Source organism: Herpailurus yagouaroundi, unplaced genomic scaffold (assembly GCF_014898765.1).
Source record: "Herpailurus yagouaroundi ecotype Mexico unplaced genomic scaffold, PumYag 139, whole genome shotgun sequence".
Lineage (NCBI taxonomy): Eukaryota > Metazoa > Chordata > Mammalia > Carnivora > Felidae > Herpailurus > Herpailurus yagouaroundi.
The window spans coordinates 17814163-17832456 of NW_024412394.1; the positions used below are offsets into that span (position 1 = coordinate 17814163).

Here is an 18294-nt window from a genome sequence, read left to right on the forward strand (position 1 = left end):
TTTTTTCAACGTTTATTTATTTTTGGGACAGAGACAGAGCATGAACGGGGGAGGGGCAGAGAGAGAGGGAGACACAGAATCGGAAGCAGGCTCCAGGCTCTGAGCCATCAGCCCAGCGCCTGACGCGGGGCTCGAACTCCCGGACCGCGAGATCGTGACCTGGCTGAAGTCGGATGCTTAACCGACTGCGCCACCCAGGCGCCCCTCCAATAAATCAATATAAAACAGAGAATTCATTATTTTAAAAGATGGCAAGAGAACATCTACTTCACAAAACGATATCAAATAAACAATAAAAAGTTTTAAAGTATTAATCACATTAGAGATGAGAGAAATGAAAATTAAACAATAATTAGATCTTACTACATACCTGCTGGAATGGAATTAGGTTTAATTTAGCTGTGTATTTTTTATTTTATAAACTTTTCTGTATATGCATATTTCATAATAATTCAAATTTTATTAACTGATTATTATGTTTTAAGGACACTGATCAATAAGTATTTATTAATCAAAATAATAGAAACTGGCCAAAATTATATGTTTTACTGCTTTTCCATGACATTAATATTTTTATAGCTCTATTGAGATATAACTGACATACATGAAAATGCATATATTTGATGTATACTAAAATTTTAGATAAAACTTTTTTCAAGTCCTTTTCATTGAATCCAAAGAAACAAACGGTATTTCTACATAATTTGTATTTCTGTCCAAGTAAACCTTGAAATTCCATGAGATATCATGATTGATTTCACATGAAAGGTTAGGAAATTATCCCCCAAAATTAATTTTGCACATTTCTTCTGTCCTCTGAAGTCGGTTATATGAGCTTCTAACTGGAGCACCACTATTTTTCTAGAGCCTTGCTATGTCTATTTTCTTCAGAGCAGAGCCTCCAGAACATTTTTATGATCAGAACCAAACTAGCAAATAAACAAACTAAACCAATCAAATTGTGAAGCAGATTTTATTATGAATTAGATTTTAATTCCTAGTGTACATTTGACCCACCTATCCCTAAAACATTCCTCCCCTACAATCAAAACTAGGTGAAAAGGGGCTTTCAGTCCAATGAAATAATGATTGGTTATAAGAGTAACAAGTAGGCACAAATGATAATCTCTAATCCCTTGGAGAGTGATTGTATTCTGGCTGACAGGTTTTTATCATTGATGAGGACTGTCATTTTGTCCAACAATTGATAGAATATTAAAATAAAAGTTAAGGGTGCCTGGGATGTTCAGTCGGTTAAGTCTATGAGACTCTTAGTTTTGGCTCAGGTCAAGATCTCATGGTTCTTGGGATTGAGCCCTACATCAGGCTCTGCACTGAAAGCATGGAGCCTGCTTAGGATTCTCTCTCTCCCTCTTTCTCTGCCCCTGCCCCACTCTTGTTCTCTCTTTCTCCAAATAAATAAACTTAAAAAATAAAAAAATAAAAGTTAATACATAATGTATTCACTCACATACTTGTAAAATGTATAAAAATCCTTAAAACTTTATAAACAAGGGTGAGCTAACTCACTTCTATAAGCCTTGGTTTCTGCAACTTTAAAATAAACATAATAATAGCATAACTTTATTGGGAGTTAAATGATGTACTGCATGTTAGTAATACATGGCACAGTGTCTACGTATCAAATGTTTTAAATGCTTTTAAAAATGTTGGCTATTAGTAGTAATAATGGGAAAAATAGTAGCAGTAACAATGAAGAAATGCTACATTTTATAATTAACATTTAAATTTACAAATTAAGAAAAACAAGGTGAGCCCTTCCCAACCAGTAATGTTCTCTTTCTAAAGTGCTAGAAACTAGACATTTCAATAGCAAAAATAATAGGCGAATACTTATTTGAATGTCCAGCCCACAGAACTGCAGGAAATACAATTAAATTTATCTCCAACTCAAACACTCTTAAAGTAGTTTTCTAAACAAGAAAAGAAATTATTTATTCAGTAATTTATTCACCTATTTGCTTAAAATAATTTAGTTTTTCCATGCAAAAATAATTAAATAATACTTAATATTTTATTTATTATATAATTCACTATTTAATTATTTGAAAATAATCAATTTCTAAAGGAATTTTACTGTTATTGTGATGGAAGTTCGAGTCCAAAATATAGTTTCAGAAACACTGATTTAGAAAATATTAAAATATTAAAGACATTACTGTAAATGTATTTCACAGAAACTGATACCCCAAAAAATAGAAGAATCATTTCTTGTATCAATGTTTTGCTTATATATATATATATATATATATATATATATATATATACACATACACACACACACACACATATATATATACTTATTATTATATATAGTGTGATGTTTATCTGTCAGAGAACTAGTATCGATCTAAAGATAAAAGAGATATTTCTGTGTTTAAATTCATTTTGAAATATGTATTATTTACCATTGGCTGCCACTCTTCTTCAAGACTCAAAGAAATGAAGTTTGGTGTTTCCTGAACTTGTAAAGAACAAAGCTTGTATGCTTTTGTCCTTATAGTTAAATAAATACAATATTTAAAAGTAACATCCCGTTTGTGTCACTTTTTAATTTTATTGCATAACTAGTAATTTCATTAGCAAACTGTCAGTGTAAACAAAAACTGATTTCTTCACTCATGATCCATATTAGTCAATTTATAAATGATCTCTTTTGCAGATATTTATGTATACCTATGGTAATATTTACACAATAAATGTGTGGTTTATTTGTATTTTCTAAGCATAAACTTGAAAGAGGATATATACATTTTTTAATTTAATATATTATTTTTAAACATCGCTACAAGATTCCCTGGCTACTGAATGAGTCTAACTACTGGGTATTGTGGCTTTAGGCTAGAGGATATGTTTTAATCTACACTTTTCTCTGGTTTGTCTCCTTTTTATTACTTAATCATCCAATGAGCCTTACAGAACTGTCAGTTTGGAAGGCAATAAACTGTGTATGGATTTTTCTTCTTTAGGATTGAGAAAGTCCCAATCATAGAAGCAATGAAAGAAACTTCCATAGACCCAGTACTTCATTTCCTGACAATCAAAGTCATGTGCTAATGATGACCTTAGGCACCTGGCTACAAATGTGAGACAAGGCTGACAAATACCCATCACTAACTCTGCAAAACAATATGTGACACATTTTAAGATAAAAACCCAGTTCTAAGCATAATTACTGAGCAACTAGGCAGCATGTCATGTGACCTTGTTGTGACAGGCCATGGAAACAATGAACTGCCATGTCCTCAGGGAAATTGATGTGTGGGGCATGTCTTTGCTTACCTAGGGATCAAGGAGGGTTCTATCAACTTTTAAAGACACTAATTATTACTAGTAATCCCTCTCTGAAATTCACCTACAAACCATCAGAAGAGAGTTTTCCATTTGAAATTTTATTTTATTTTTTGTTTATTAATTTTGATAGAGAGGGAGGGGGAGCGCATGAGCAGGGGTAGGGAAGAGACAGAGGGAGAGAGAGAATCCCAAGCATGCTCTGAGTTCTGCACTGAGTCAGATGTGGGGCTCAATCCCATTACCATGAGATTATGGCCTGAGCCAAAATCAAGAGTTGAACACTTAAATGACTGAACTCCTCCATTTGCAATTTTAAAACTATGAGCTTAAAACACTCTATTGAGCTGAACATTTGGATGAATAACATGTTAATGTCATTGGTATCTAAGACAAAGAACACATTTTAAAGCATAGGAATGATGTCCTCTCTCAGAAGATACCAGTGTAAAAGATGAGTTCAGACATCTACTCATGGACAATGAAATGCAAACATTTCAAGCAATCAACATACCAATGTTTATTAAACAGACTTTGAGTTGGGCATTTTTATAAGTTTTTCTCTCCTAGACAGACTAAAAATTGAAAATACTTCAGATTTGTAGAATATCACCCATTTTTCATTGTTTTGTCATTATTTAATTCCTTTCATACAGAGGGGAAAAGTATTGTAGTCATTTACACATTAATACTATAATTCCTTCCTCACAGATGTAGACATTTAAGTCTAAGCTAAGGAGACTGAACATGTTACAAGAAAAAGGCATTGAGCTGAAAGACAGACTTAGATATATCCATTCATTTATATATACACTAATCAGTCACACAGTACACTATCTGAACTCTACTATGTACTAGGCAGTAGGGTCACAAAATGTCTAGTCTATCATAATAGGGAAGGTGAAACATACCACCTTGTAACAATAAGATGAATGCAATAATGACAATATGAATTAAGAGAATAGACCAGAACAAAAGACACAGTGAAAGCTACTAAATGGAGTCAGGAGGTGCTCACAGTAAAAATAGTCCTTGGGCACTGCCTTCAGTTGAAGGATGAGTATTTAAGGTAACTAAAATAGCCTCTAATCCTGGTCCCAGTCTTTATCAGCTAGGAGATGGGAGAACAAATCAGTTATCATGCAGGAGCTCAGTTTCCTTATCCATGCAATGAAACAGAGGATTCACAGAATCATTTAGGTCTGTGATATTACTGTTCTAAATCTACTATTAGAGAATACTCCAAAAGTTGTAGAATGAGTTGCTTAACTAGAAATATAATCCAGCTCTCTAGAATTGCCATGAGGATCCTAAACTAATTTCTCTCTTGTTAATATTATACTTATGATATTATGAAAAAGTAACCATTTTCAGCATAATTTGGCCTCAATTGTATCTTTAAGACTTTAGAAAGCAACCGGGACTTTGCTTCATTTCATTAAACGGGAACCTTATCTGTCTTCCTTACTGCTGAGTACTCAAGTCTCAGAAAGAATATTTGCCACTGAGCAGGCCATCAATGAAGCAGAAAGAAACAGAAGGAAGCAAGAGGAAAGGGACAGAGACAGGGACAAATCTATGTGTAAAACTTGGGAAAATCATATCAGAGGAATTATTTCCTCCTTAATATTTACTAATTTGCCACAAATTATCATCCAGAAGAAAGTTATTCATGAAAGCACATACAGGTTTAATGACATCACTCTTATATGGATTACTGTTCATTTTTAAACATGACATTTAATATGTTCACTTATACTTAAGATTACATTAATGCCAAAAAAATGAAGTTGTTAAAGAAATGGTATTCAATGTATTAAAAGTTACTGTCCCTAAAATAATGTGTTAGTTTTTTTCTTTGTTCCACATACAAAATAACGTTGTGTCAAACCTATATTGAACAGTCATTATAAAACAAAAATTAAAAAAAAAAAGCCAAAATAAGATGGCCAGTTTCCTTTCCAACTTTCTTTGCTCTCTGCTAATTTCATACTAATGACTACTCCTTTTTTCCCTTCTTTGTTTCAATATATTATTTTCTTGTCATTTCATTTTCCTTCTCCCTGCATTGCAGTTTCTTTTCCATCCTCCTTCCTGAGCTCAGTTTCTTCTATCCGCCCTTTCTTTAACATCATTGGTACTCCCCCAAATTGTAGCCACTTACATACACTGAAATCTAATCTTAAGGTGTATGAGTCCACCTATTCAACAAAAAACTGTGAGGGCTTTCTATGTGTCTGACACTATTACAAGCACTTTAACAAATAATTAATTCTCATACAACTCCATGAAATAAGAACTGTTATTATTCCCATTTCGAAGGGAAGGAAACTGAGGCAGAGATAGATCCTGTAACTTACCCACAGTTGTTCAACTAACAAGTGGTAGAAAGGTGATTCTAACCTCATACTACCATTGACCCAGATCTCCCAACCTGAAATGTGGCATGGGTTCTAAAAAACTCCTCACCTGACATCAAAATTGCTACTAGGTTCTATTGACTTTTTTACACACTCGGTATTTCTATAATTAATTATTCCTTTTTATTTCCAGTGCCCTAGTTGATTCCTTTACAAGGTCTCTCCTGAAACGTCTTACTATCTTCTCACATTTTACTGTGACCCTTCCAATGTACTGCCTCATTCCCCCCACCTTCCACTGCCAGGAGTGATCTTTCTAAGACCAAATCCAATTATGTCACTTCCTTACCTAAAACTATTCAGGGACTACCCTCCTCACAGCCTTCATGATAAAATCCAAACTCCTTAACATAATGTATAAGGCCAAAAAGCTTCACTGGCTACCACCATTCTATAAAACCTACAATGCAGACATACATATTCCCTATACTTTCCTGAAGGTATAATTCATTTCCACAAAGATGTGACTTTTGAGATCTCTTCCTTGATCTTTAAGCCCCTCCAGGTTGGAAGATGGGACTCTTCCAATTATGTTTTTACTTGTCTGTCTCCACTATTTTATGGAGATATTTCTTGCAAGCTAGGGTTCATGACTGATATTTCTGTGCATCCAACTTCTCCCATAGTACTTGGCAAACAATAGGCAATGAGCAAACACATGACAAATTAAAGAATGGACACAAAAATGAAATACTTTAAGCTTATCTCAAGTGTTGTATCAGATTAATAGATAATCACTGCACAAAGAATGAAACTGAGTTTGGCATTTGTGATGCAACTATAACCCTCTGAGCAAGGCTTTGATATTAAACTTTCCTTCTAATTCTATAGCATTCTATCTTTCTACTCTACTAAAAGTCAGTTGATACCTTCTGCCAGCACTAGTTGACTTAAAAGGACCACCAAGAAATATAATTCCACAATGTTAGGACTTGGATCAAATGGCATCAGACAGCAGACATATTTTGGCAGTGCTCTGTGCCAATGTCCACATCTATTCAGTTTGTTTACTAACCAGTCTTATTATCTATTTCATGTTGGGATTTCTTTAGGGTGTGGTAGAATTAGACAGATGTGTTGAAAGTCTTCCTTCAAGCATAATACATATAAAATTGGGCAGATGGGTTCTAGTAATCAACCTTTAGGCCTACAACACATGGACAAAGCAGGAAGAAAAATAATACACCACTGCCTACTAATAGGTAAAAATATAGTGGGGAACATACAAATTTTAAAATAAAATTTGAAATGTATAAATCAAAACTGGAAAGTTTCCATGTTACTTCCCTTCAAAAGTATAAATTTTCAGGTAACAAGCTTTTATTATAGTAGTAATTGAACTGAGAAACCTAAAAATAATTTACAAAAAAAAAAGACCAATCTTAGCAATAGCTGTCCAACTGAAATACATTTTCTAGTCAGAAGAACAAGGCTCAGTTTTATTAAGTATTTCTATCAGTTAGCTGGATGAAGATTTTATAAAATATTAAATAAATGAGCAAACAAGCTTAATCCGAGAGAAAAAGATCAGAATTTAAAAGGATTTCCCCATTGTGGAAAAATGGATTGAAATGATAAAAAGGTAAGTTAAAAAGTATTACATTTAGATCCCCCTAGAACTGAAGGGAAAACAAAATAATCCTTACACAAGTGTACAATGTAGAGATATGTATTAGAGGCAGGACACAAAAAAGAGTAGGAATTTGGGGGGCCTGGGTGGCTCAGTTAGTTGAGCTTCCAACTCTTGATTTCAGCTCAGGTCATGATCCCAGGGTTGTGGGATCAAGCACCGTGCTGGGCTCTATGCTGCACATGGAGCCTGCTTGATATTCTCTCTCCCCATCTTTCTTTGCCCTTCCCCTGCTTGTGCACATTCTTGCTCAAATAAATAAATAAATAAATAAATAAATAAATAAATAAATAGTAAGAATTACAGTTTACAATATAGTTGGCAGGACCAACTGCATAAAGGGCTGGACAGAGAAGGTAGTTCAATGTTTGGAAATATTAATAAAAAGATGGTATCTATTATGGTAGCTAGAAGCTAATTGTGCTGGAGAGCTTCTGTTGATGCCTCCATTTTCAAAGTCTGCCTTTCTTTCCTCTGCTCAGTGCCCCCAGGATACTGTTGACCTGAAGGTACTACATTGAGCTCTCCTTTACTCTGAGCTCCGGTTGGCTTTAGTCAAATGAAGCACAAGCAGGAGGTGAGGAAACAAAGAAAGTGAGATCAAGGTTTTTTTTTATATCTATTAGCTGTTCGTTGTACTGAGTTAGTCCCAGACACAAAAGGTCATGGTACTTTCTGCCAGTTATCTCCATACATCCTCTGCCATCTCTAATTCCAGCAATGACTTCTTTTTCTCACTCCTTTAGGGCAAAGGGTAGTAAGGATGCTCTGCTGTTACTAGCCCTGGGGAATTCCCCATGCCATTTGGATTTTTGTGACTCTCTCCTTCATTAACATTTCCTCAAATAAGTCCAATTCAGTATGACATCTATTTTCTGCGAGCACCCTGACAGATAAACTGAAACATCAAATACTTATTACATGGCAAGCACATAGAAGAAACTGTTATGTTTAATGGTTTTAACATTCCTCCAAGGAAGTTTCCATTTTGCCATGTACTTTACTGCTGAATAAATGGATGTGTCCAGAGGGTAATTTGCTTAAGGTCAAACAGCAAGTAGGTAACCAACGTGGATTTGATCCCAAGCCATTTGACTTAGAGCCCATGCTGGTCACTGCTATACTCATTTGACTCTGTCAGGGTCCACCCAAGAAAAATTCTTTCCCTCTGGCTTCATACTCTCATAGGAATTGAACAAAGTAGTGTTTAAAGGCAATGTCAGGGAGTGAGGGATCTCATAACTCTGAGATACGTGAACAGAGTACAAATTTGTAAAGTCTTTCTGAAAAGCAGTTTGACAACATGTATCAAGGACTTTAAAACATAGACTAACTGAACGAGAAGAACTCCAAAGACAACCATACAACAAGTAACAAAATGACAATAAGTTAATACCTATCAATAATTACTGTGAATACAAATGGACACTCCAATCATACAGTCTGGTCAAAAGACATGGAGTGACAAATGTATAAAAGGCAAGACCCATGTATATGCTACCTACAAAAGACTCATTTCAGACCTAAAGATATACGCAGATTCAAAGGAACAGAAAAACATTTATTATGCAAATGGAGGTGAAAAAAAAAGCCAGAGTAGTAATATTTATATCAGACAAAATAGCTTTAAAACAAAGACTATACTGGGGCGGCTGGGTGGCGCAGTCGGTTAAGCGTCCGACTTCAGCCAGGTCACGATCTCGCGGTCCGTGAGTTCGAGCCCCGCGTCAGGCTCTGGGCTGATGGCTCAGAGCCTGGAGCCTGTTTCCGATTCTGTGTCTCCCTCTCTCTCTCTGCCCCTCCCCCGTTCATGCTCTGTCTCTCTCTGTCCCAAAAATAAATAAAACGTTGAAAAAAAAAAATTTAAAACAAAGACTATACCAAGAGACAAAGGACACTACATAATCATAGAGGGAATAATCCAACAAGAAGATATAACAATTGTAAATATTTATGCACCCAGCATGAGAGCAACCAAATACATAAAGCACCCATTAACAAATATAAAAGAAGTAACCAGTAATAATACAATAATCGTAAGGGACTTTAACACCCCATTTCCATCAATGGATTGATCACCCAAACAGAAAATCAGCAAGGAAACGGATTTGAATGACACATTAAACCAAATGGATCTAATAGATATATTTAGAACATTCCATCCTAAATCAACATAATATACACATTCTTTTTAAGTGCACATGGAATATTCTCCAGAACAGATCACGTTAGGCCACAAATCAAGTGTCAACAAATTCAAAATGATTGAAGTCATACCATGCATCTTTTCCAACCACAATGCAATGAAACTAGAAATCTACCACAGGAAAAAATGTGGAAAAAGCACAAATACATGAATATTAAATAACATTCTACTAAACAATGAGTGGGCAAATCAAGAAATTAAAAAGGAAATCAAGTAATATATGGAGACAAATGAAAATGAAAACACAATGGTCCAAATATTTGGGATGCAACAAATGCTATTCTAAGAGGAAAGTTTATAGCAATACAGGCCTACCTCAAGAAACAAGAATCTCAGATAAACAACCTAAACTTATATCTAAAAGGAACTTAAAAGAAGAACAAATAAAACCCCATATTAGTAGAAGACAAGAAATTATAAAGATTAGAGCAGAAATAAACTAAAATGAAACTAAACAAAAGAACAAATCAATGAAAATAGAAACTGATTTTTTTAAAAGATCAGCAAAATTGATAAACCTTTAACCACACTCTTCAAAACAAAAGAGAGAGAGAGAAAACACAAATAAATGAAATCAGAAATGAAAGAGGAGAAATAACAACCATATCACAGATACACAAAGTATAATAAGAGATTATGAAACATGATATGCCAACAAATTGGACACACTAGAAAAAACGTATCCATTTCTAGAAATGTATAACCTCCCAAAAACAAATCAGGAAGAAATAGAAAATTTAAACAGATCAATTAGCAGTAATGAAATTGAATCAATTATCAAAAAAATTCTAACAAAAAAAAGTTCAGAAGCAGATGGTTTCACAGGTAAATTCCAGCAAACATGTAAAAAAGAGTTAATACCTCTTCTCAAACAATTCCAAAAAAAAAAAAAAAAAGAATAGAAAAGCTTCCAAATTCATTCTATGAGGACGGCAGTACCCTGATACCAAGTATGACAGAAAAAGAGAACTATAGGCCGCCATCTCTGATGAACACAGATGTAACAATCCTCAACAAAAGATTAGCAAACTAAATCCAACAATACATTAAAAACATCATTAACCGGGGCGCCTGGGTGGCGCAGTCGGTTAAGCGTCCGACTTCAGCCAGGTCATGATCTCGCGGTCCGTGAGTTCGAGCCCCGCGTCAGGCTCTGGGCTGATGGCTCAGAGCCTGGAGCCTGTTTCCGATTCTGTGTCTCCCTCTCTCTCTGCCCCTCCCCCGTTCATGCTCTGTCTCTCTCTGTCCCAAAAATAAATTAAAAAAAACGTTGAAAAAGAAAAAAAATATCATTAACCATAATCAAGGGGATTTATTCCTGGGATACAAGAATGGCTCAATATTTACAAACCAATCATGATACATCATATCAACAAGGGAATGGATAAACATCATATGATCATTTCAATAGATGCAAAAAAAGCATCTGACAAAGCATAACATCCATTCATGATAAAAACCGTCAACAAAGTAGGTTTAGAGGAAACATATGTCAAGATAATACAGGTCCTATATGAAAAAAACTACAAGTAGCATCATATTCAACGGTAAAAACTGAGAGCTTTTGCCCTATGGTCAGGAACAATACAGGGATGTCTACTCTCACCACTTTTGTTAAACACACTACTGAAAGTCCTAGCCACAGCAATGAGACAACAAAGAGAAAGAAAAAGGTAGCCAAATTGGTAGGGAAGAAGTAAAACTTTTACTATTTGCATATGTCTTCATAGTATATATAGAAAACCCTAAAGACTCTACCAAAAAACTACTAGAGCTGATAAATACTTTCAGTAACATCAAAGGATACAAAATCAATATACAGAAATCCATTGTATGTCTATACACTAATAATGAAGTAAGAGAAAGAGAGATTAAGAAAACAATCCCATTGAGGCGCCTGGGTGGTTTAGTCAGTCGACTTCCGCTCAGGTCATGATCTTGCATTTTGGGAGTTAGAGCCCTGCTGTCAGTGCAGAGCCTGCTTCGGATCTTCCGTTCCCCTCTCTCTTTGCACCTCCCCCCTGCTCATGCTCTCTCTCTCTCTCTCTCTCTCTCAAAACTAAATAAACATTTAAAAAAAGAAAGAAAGAAAACAATCCTCTTTACATTTGCATCAAAAATAATAAAATATCTGAGAATAAACTTAATTAAGGAAGTGAAAGACCCGTAGTCTGAAACCTATAAAATACTGATGAAAGAAAGTGAAGACAACACAAACAAGTGGAAAGATATTCCATGCTCATGGAATGGGAAAACAAATATTCTTAAAATGTCCATTTAACCCAAAGCAATCTATACATTTAATTCAATCCTTATCAAAAATACCAATAACATTTTTCATAGAACTAGAACAAATAATCTTAAACTTTGTATGGAACCACAAAAGACCCTGAATAGCCAAAGTAATCTTCAAAAAGAACAAAACGGGAGGTATCACAATCCCACATTTCAAGTTACACTATAAAACTGTAGTGATCAAAACGGTATGGTACTAGCACAAAAAGAGACACACAGATCAGTGGAGCAGAATAGAGAACCCAGAAATAAACCCACAATTATATGGTCAATTTATCTTTGACAAAGAAGGTAAGATTATGCAATGGGAAAAAGAAAATCTCTTCAACAAATGGTGTTGGGAAAATGAGACAACTCCATGCAAAAGAATGAAACTAGACCACTTTTTTATACTATACACAAAAATAAACTCAACATGGATTAAGGACCTAAACGTGAGACCTGAAACCATAAAAATCCTAAAATAGAGCACAGTAATTTCTCTGACATTGGCTACAGCAACAATTTTCTAGATATGTCTCCTGTGGCAAGAGAAACAAAAGCTAAGAGAAACAAAACTAAACTACTGGGACTATACCAAAATAAAAACCTTCTGGGCCACAAAGGAAACAATCAATCAAACTAAAAGCCAACTAAATGGGAGGAATTATTTGCCAATGACATATCTGATAAAGAGTTAGTATCCAAAATCTATAAAGAACTTATAAAACTCAATTCCCCCCGAAATGAATAATCCAATTAGCAAATGGACAGAAGACACGAATAGATACTCTTCCAAAAAAGACCAACAGATTCTTAATTATAGAAAACAAACTGATAGCTCCCAGAGCACAGGTGGGTAGGGAGATGGGAAAATAAGTGAAGGGGATTAACACGTATCATGATGAGCACTGAGTAGTATATAGAGTTGTTGAATAACAAAAATCACTGTATCATACACCTGAAATTAATATAACACTGTATGTTAAGTATACTGGAATTAAAATTTTTAAAAATGTTTCAGAACTAGAAAAAGTAATTGTTGCACATCACTGTGCATGTAGCAAATGCTCCTGAGTTTAACTTGAGTAAAGTTATGTGAATTTTACCACAATTCAAATAAAAACATGCACTTATCCTTAGGCCCATTAATTCTACTTACAAATGTCTATCCTAAGGAAATAATCAGAGATATGAATAATGATTTGAATTCTAAATTGTTCATTGCATAGTAAGGTACTTGGACAAAAAGAAATCTGAATAACCTTGATATTAACAATAGGAAAATGGTTAACTAAATTATTATACATGCATGTATACATACTCACATAGATATGGAATATTAACATTATTAAAACCATGTCCTGGAAAAAGAATGTGCTGAGGAAATTCTCACATTGTTAACACAGAATCCAAAAGATTATCATATTGTATACTCTATGTTTTAAAGTGTGTATGTGTATGTGTGTATATGCATGTGCCAGAAAAAAATGATTTAAAGACAAGACTACAGGGGCGCCTGGGTGGCGCAGTCGGTTAAGCGTCCGACTTCAGCCAGGTCACGATCTCGCGGTCCGTGAGTTGGAGCCCCGCGTCGGGCTCTGGGCTGATGGCTCAGAGCCTGGAGCCTGGCTTCCGATTCTGTGTCTCCCTGTCTCTCTGCCCCTTCCCCGTTCATGCTGTGTCTCTCTCTGTCCCAAAAATAAATAAACGTTGAAAAAAAAATTAAAAAAAAAAAAAAAGACAAGACTACAAAATATAACTGTGGTTATCTTTACATTTGGGAATATGAATGATTATTTCATATCTGTTATGTAACTTCTATTTGCTTTCTCCATTTTCCAGTTTTGTATTGGAAAAATAAAAATTATATTAAAGTATCAATAACGATGATTAAAAAGATACAACAATAATATATCTATGTAATCATAATAATAACAATGATTACAATAACTATGATTTAACTGTGGTTAAAATAATAGGAACTGCAAAATCTGAAAAAGAGAATATTCAAGAAAATGTGAATGAAGGGCTATCAAGGGAAGGGAATTTGAAACTCATCCAGTACAGATCAGATCAAAGAACCTGAACCAACAGATATTAGAGAAAGACAGACTGACTTAATAGAAGGACAGGAATTTAAATAGAATTTTTAAAAATGAGAACAGGTTATCTTAAAATGTTCTGATTTTTCTGTCATTGGAAGTATTTGAGAAATGGCTTGACCATAATTTTTGAGGAATCTTCACAGTGATTTAAACTCTAGACAGGTGGTTAGACCTAGAAATCTCTTTCACCAGAGATTCTAACATTTGTATGCTACCTAATAAAAATATCTAAGTATTTCCATTCCTCACCATCAGTAACTTACTTCTTTGGGGTAAGGTATTACTGTTCCTGGGAATTCTCTTTTAACTCCTTTGGGGGTGGGGGTGGGAGGGGCAAAGCAGATTGCCTTACTGAGTTCAAAAGTAGCTCCTTTGGGGTCAGAGTACATGTTTTTTTATCATTGTACACTTACTTCTTACAACAGCTCCAAGTATACAGTTCACCTATACGAACTCAGACTTTTTATTTGCATAAGCCAATGCACCAGACCTGACTAATACACTAACCTCCAGATCGACACCAACCACTTGTCCCTTGGCCTCAGCAACATGCTTCATTTCTTACCCGGGGTAGCCCCATCTCCTGGCATCTACTGAGCCTCTGGCCCCTCCACTAGATTCCCAGAGAGCCATGAAACATAACAAAGAAAGACCAAGTTCATGGGTTTGGGGTGAACAAAGTGAACTTCCACCCTTCTCCCCAGCTGCTCCCCTTATTGTCCCAAGATGTGGTGACTCTATAAGGCTTCTCTCAAGGCACCTCACATAGCCAAGCAAATAGCCCCGTTTCCTTAAGCAGCTGTGACCATCTTGTGTTTGCTTTCTCTCTTTTTTCTTTCACTTCCCTTTTGTCACTTCACTGTGATTATTTGCCCCAGTAAAGCATTAGCACATATTTTGCTTTCAGGTCTGTATTCCCAAGGATCCACACTAAGATAGCAATTGAAATTTTACTGTGAGTTAGTTAACCAAAAAATAAATCCTTCTGAAAGCATGAGCCACAGGTAAACTCTCATACAAAGGACCAAAGGGAAGAATTGATCTGTGGCCTGGAGAAGGACAAGAGGCCTGCCATGTGCAGCAGCTGGAGGTCCCTAGGGCCAGAAACATGGCCTGATGACAGTGGGTGGACATCCAAGAACGACCGACCAATCAAAGTCACTTCTGTCTGTGTTGTCTAAAGCTTGCAGAGGAAAAGTTTTAGTAGTACGCTTGCCCCTTGCCTTAGCCCTCCCCAAACTCTATTAAGCAACCTGCTAGATGATACCATCATTTCCCAAGGCCCTTCTCACAGAATTTAATTCCCATTATGCTCCCAATCCATGTGCCCTCTACTCACCAACTTTCAGCTCCCCGCCTACAATGACCATGCATGCCACACTCAGAACATTGCTTCTGTCCACAGGGAATTCTAAAGTCCCCATCACATAGAGGCCTTTGAGGAATGGAAGATTCATATCCACAAGGACAGTCCTGTCTGAGGAAGAAAAAGAAATTGCTCAGACGCATAAGCAATACAAGAATTGCCTTCTCTCCTCTAGTGATTTACCCTGAGATTCTCTAGGCAATTTAGGAGCTGCTTATGTTGCTACCAATGCCAGGCCGGGTACAGCAACTAGAACAAGTAGTTTTCAAAGGACTAGGCCTTAATAAAGAGACAGGAGTTTAAAAAAATGCATGATTAATAAATCCTTCCATTGCCTAAAAAAACAAGCGTTATGGCCAAAGGGCAGTGTTTATGCCTCAAACAGCTCCCCCAGGCCTACTTTACTGCACATGTATAGGAAAGTTCCCTATCCTTTGGCCCTTCCCTTCACTTTGACTGTAATTTCAGGGAGGCAGAGAAGCAGAGATATGACCTTGGCTTCTAAAGTCAGATGACTTGGATGTGAATCCCAGCACTGCTACTTATTAACTGTATGAACCAACACATTTACCTTTCTGTGCCTCAGTTATCTAATCTGTGAAATGGGAATGCCTGCTTCATTCACAGGGTTCTTGTGAGGGTGAAATGAGTTCACAAATCTAAAGTGCTTATACAGTACTAGTAAGTAATTCTCAATCTCCTAATTCCTACAATGTAAAGCAAAGGTCTAGTGTGTGCTCAAGAAATGCTGGATATTTTCATTACTGGTACTGTTGTCAATTAACCTGGCATGCTTGTAGAGCTCCTCTGACAACACAAAACCGTTGTTCTTCATCGCCCATTTCATAAGGTTTCCATACAACTTCATAAAAAAAAGAATCAAAGATTTTTGTCTGAAAGTAACAATAAGGCAATACATGAATAAAAATTCTTATTTAAAACAGAAAATATTTTGTGTATGCCAAAGTATTAAGTGTTACTTTCTGAGGCTTAGTAGTAATTCAACACAAATTAAAGATCTCAAATAAATGTTTCTGCTTAAATTTCAAGTACCATAATCAGTGACACATGTAAAGGTTTTAAGGAATTTTGTTAACATAATTTCATGTCTCATTCCAGGAAACAATGTACCCTGCTGTTCTAAAGGACCTGCCCTCCACCAAAGTAATTTCTCATAGGGTGTTTTTTCTAGTCCCTACTTCACTAGTTATAAGACTGCCATACCTTCCTGGGTCAGAGACTCTAGGGTTGTAAACCAAACAATTTCTCTTTTCCTATGGGGTTCACAGCTAGACTATCTTTTCTAGCCTCCTCTGCATATGGTGAAGCCCATATGACTGAGCTATAGTCAATAAAATATAGGAAGGATTGAAATGTGACCTCTCTAGGCCTGGTTCATAATCTCTCCAGGAGGCACTTTCTCCTTTCCCTTGTCTCTCAGTCGGACAGTAGAACAATGGTTCTCAAGGTATGGCTGTGGTCCAACAGCCACCACCTACTCACCCATTCAAAATCAACCCAAGTTTTAGCTCTGCTAGTAAGATATTCCCAGTCTCCTCACTGGATCCACCACTCCTGCCATGGAAATCTGTCTCTGGTTTGCTATCCCATGATACCCTATACATTCTAATATCAGAACACTAAAACATATTATAATTACATCCATAATTAGTGTGTGTAAGGAGATGATTGTCACTGGGCTGGTCCTTAGTGTAATTATGCCTTTCTCACCCACTGTAACTTTCTTATGGGAATCCATTTTTAACAACCCTTGTGCTTATTGTGAATTCAGAGATAAAGCTGTTGGGTGGCTCAGTCAGTTAAGCATCAGACTTTTGATTTTGGCTCAGGTCATGATCTCATGGTCATGAAATCAAGCTGCATGTCGGGCTCTACATCAAGTGTGGAGCCTGCTTAAGATTCTTTCTCCCTCTCCTTCTACCCCTCCCCTGCCTGTGCTCTCTCTCTCAAATAAATAAATAAATAAATAAATAAATAAATAAATAAATAACAAAAAAAAGATACAGTTGCTAAATAAAGATTTCCCAGATCTGCAGAGTTTAGGTCCCTACACAACTTAAACTCAAGAGTACATTGGTAACAGATACAAATGAACCATCAGGCTAAGACGAAAATAAATAAATATTCCAATTTCATCTCTGGTGCTTTAAAAACATTCAAACAGGAGCTCCTGGGTGGCTCAGTCGGTTAAGCATCCGACTTCGCCTCAGGTCACGATCTCACAGTCTGTGAGTTCGAGCCCCGCGTCGGGCTCTGTGCTGACAGCTCAGAGCCTGGAGCCTGTTTCAGATTCTGTGTCTCCCTCTCTCTCTGCCCCTCCCCTATTCATGCTCTGTCTCTCTCTGTCTCAAAAATAAGTAAACGTTAAAAAAATTTTTTTAAAACATTCAAACAAAAGAGTGAAATATCCAGAGAATGTTCTAGGTTTAACACACATTTTGGAAGTTCATGAGTTTAATATGACTTCAAAATTAAGATGCAAATTATTTCAAGCAAGCACCTTTAAAAATTAAAAAAGTTCTATGCCAATAACCCCTATCTATTCCAACCTATGGCCCAACTACCAACATTTGGCTGCCAAGCCTGATTTTAAAAATGATTAAATTGCTTCAATAAATGTTTTATCTCATCTACAGAGTACTCACATGCACAAAAGCATGATATTAGGCTTCGTTTTAACATACTTATCAGTTAAAATAGGACAATTTCCGTCCTTTTGGTCTTTATCACATACTCCTCTTAGAAGAAATTTCTCCTTTTGATTGCCCTATCCATTCCAAATATACCAACAAATTTCACACAAATCGCAGGTAGCTTAACTATTGCAAGCTCCATGAGAACAGAGACCACAGCTGCAATTCTTACATTTACTTGCTCAGGACCTTGAACAGTAGATACTCAAAAATAACACCAAAGAACATACACATACCCCACATGTAAAATCTAATAGCTATACA

At 36.0% G+C, this 18294-nt stretch overlaps 1 protein-coding gene across 3 annotated transcripts in view; it reads right to left on the minus strand.

Annotated features, from left to right (window-relative positions):
• The window catches only part of PKHD1 (PKHD1 ciliary IPT domain containing fibrocystin/polyductin), a 475556-nt gene that overhangs the window by 142771 nt on the left and 314491 nt on the right, over positions 1-18294 (minus strand). For all 3 annotated transcript variants that reach the window (XR_005789774.1, XM_040473753.1, XM_040473752.1), the window contains exon 53: positions 15290-15427. Coding sequence is in view for 2 of the 3 variants with exons in the window: in XM_040473753.1 (XP_040329687.1) it covers positions 15290-15427 (138 nt within the window). In the remaining variant the exon portion in view is untranslated. The remainder of the gene's footprint in view (positions 1-15289; positions 15428-18294) is intronic.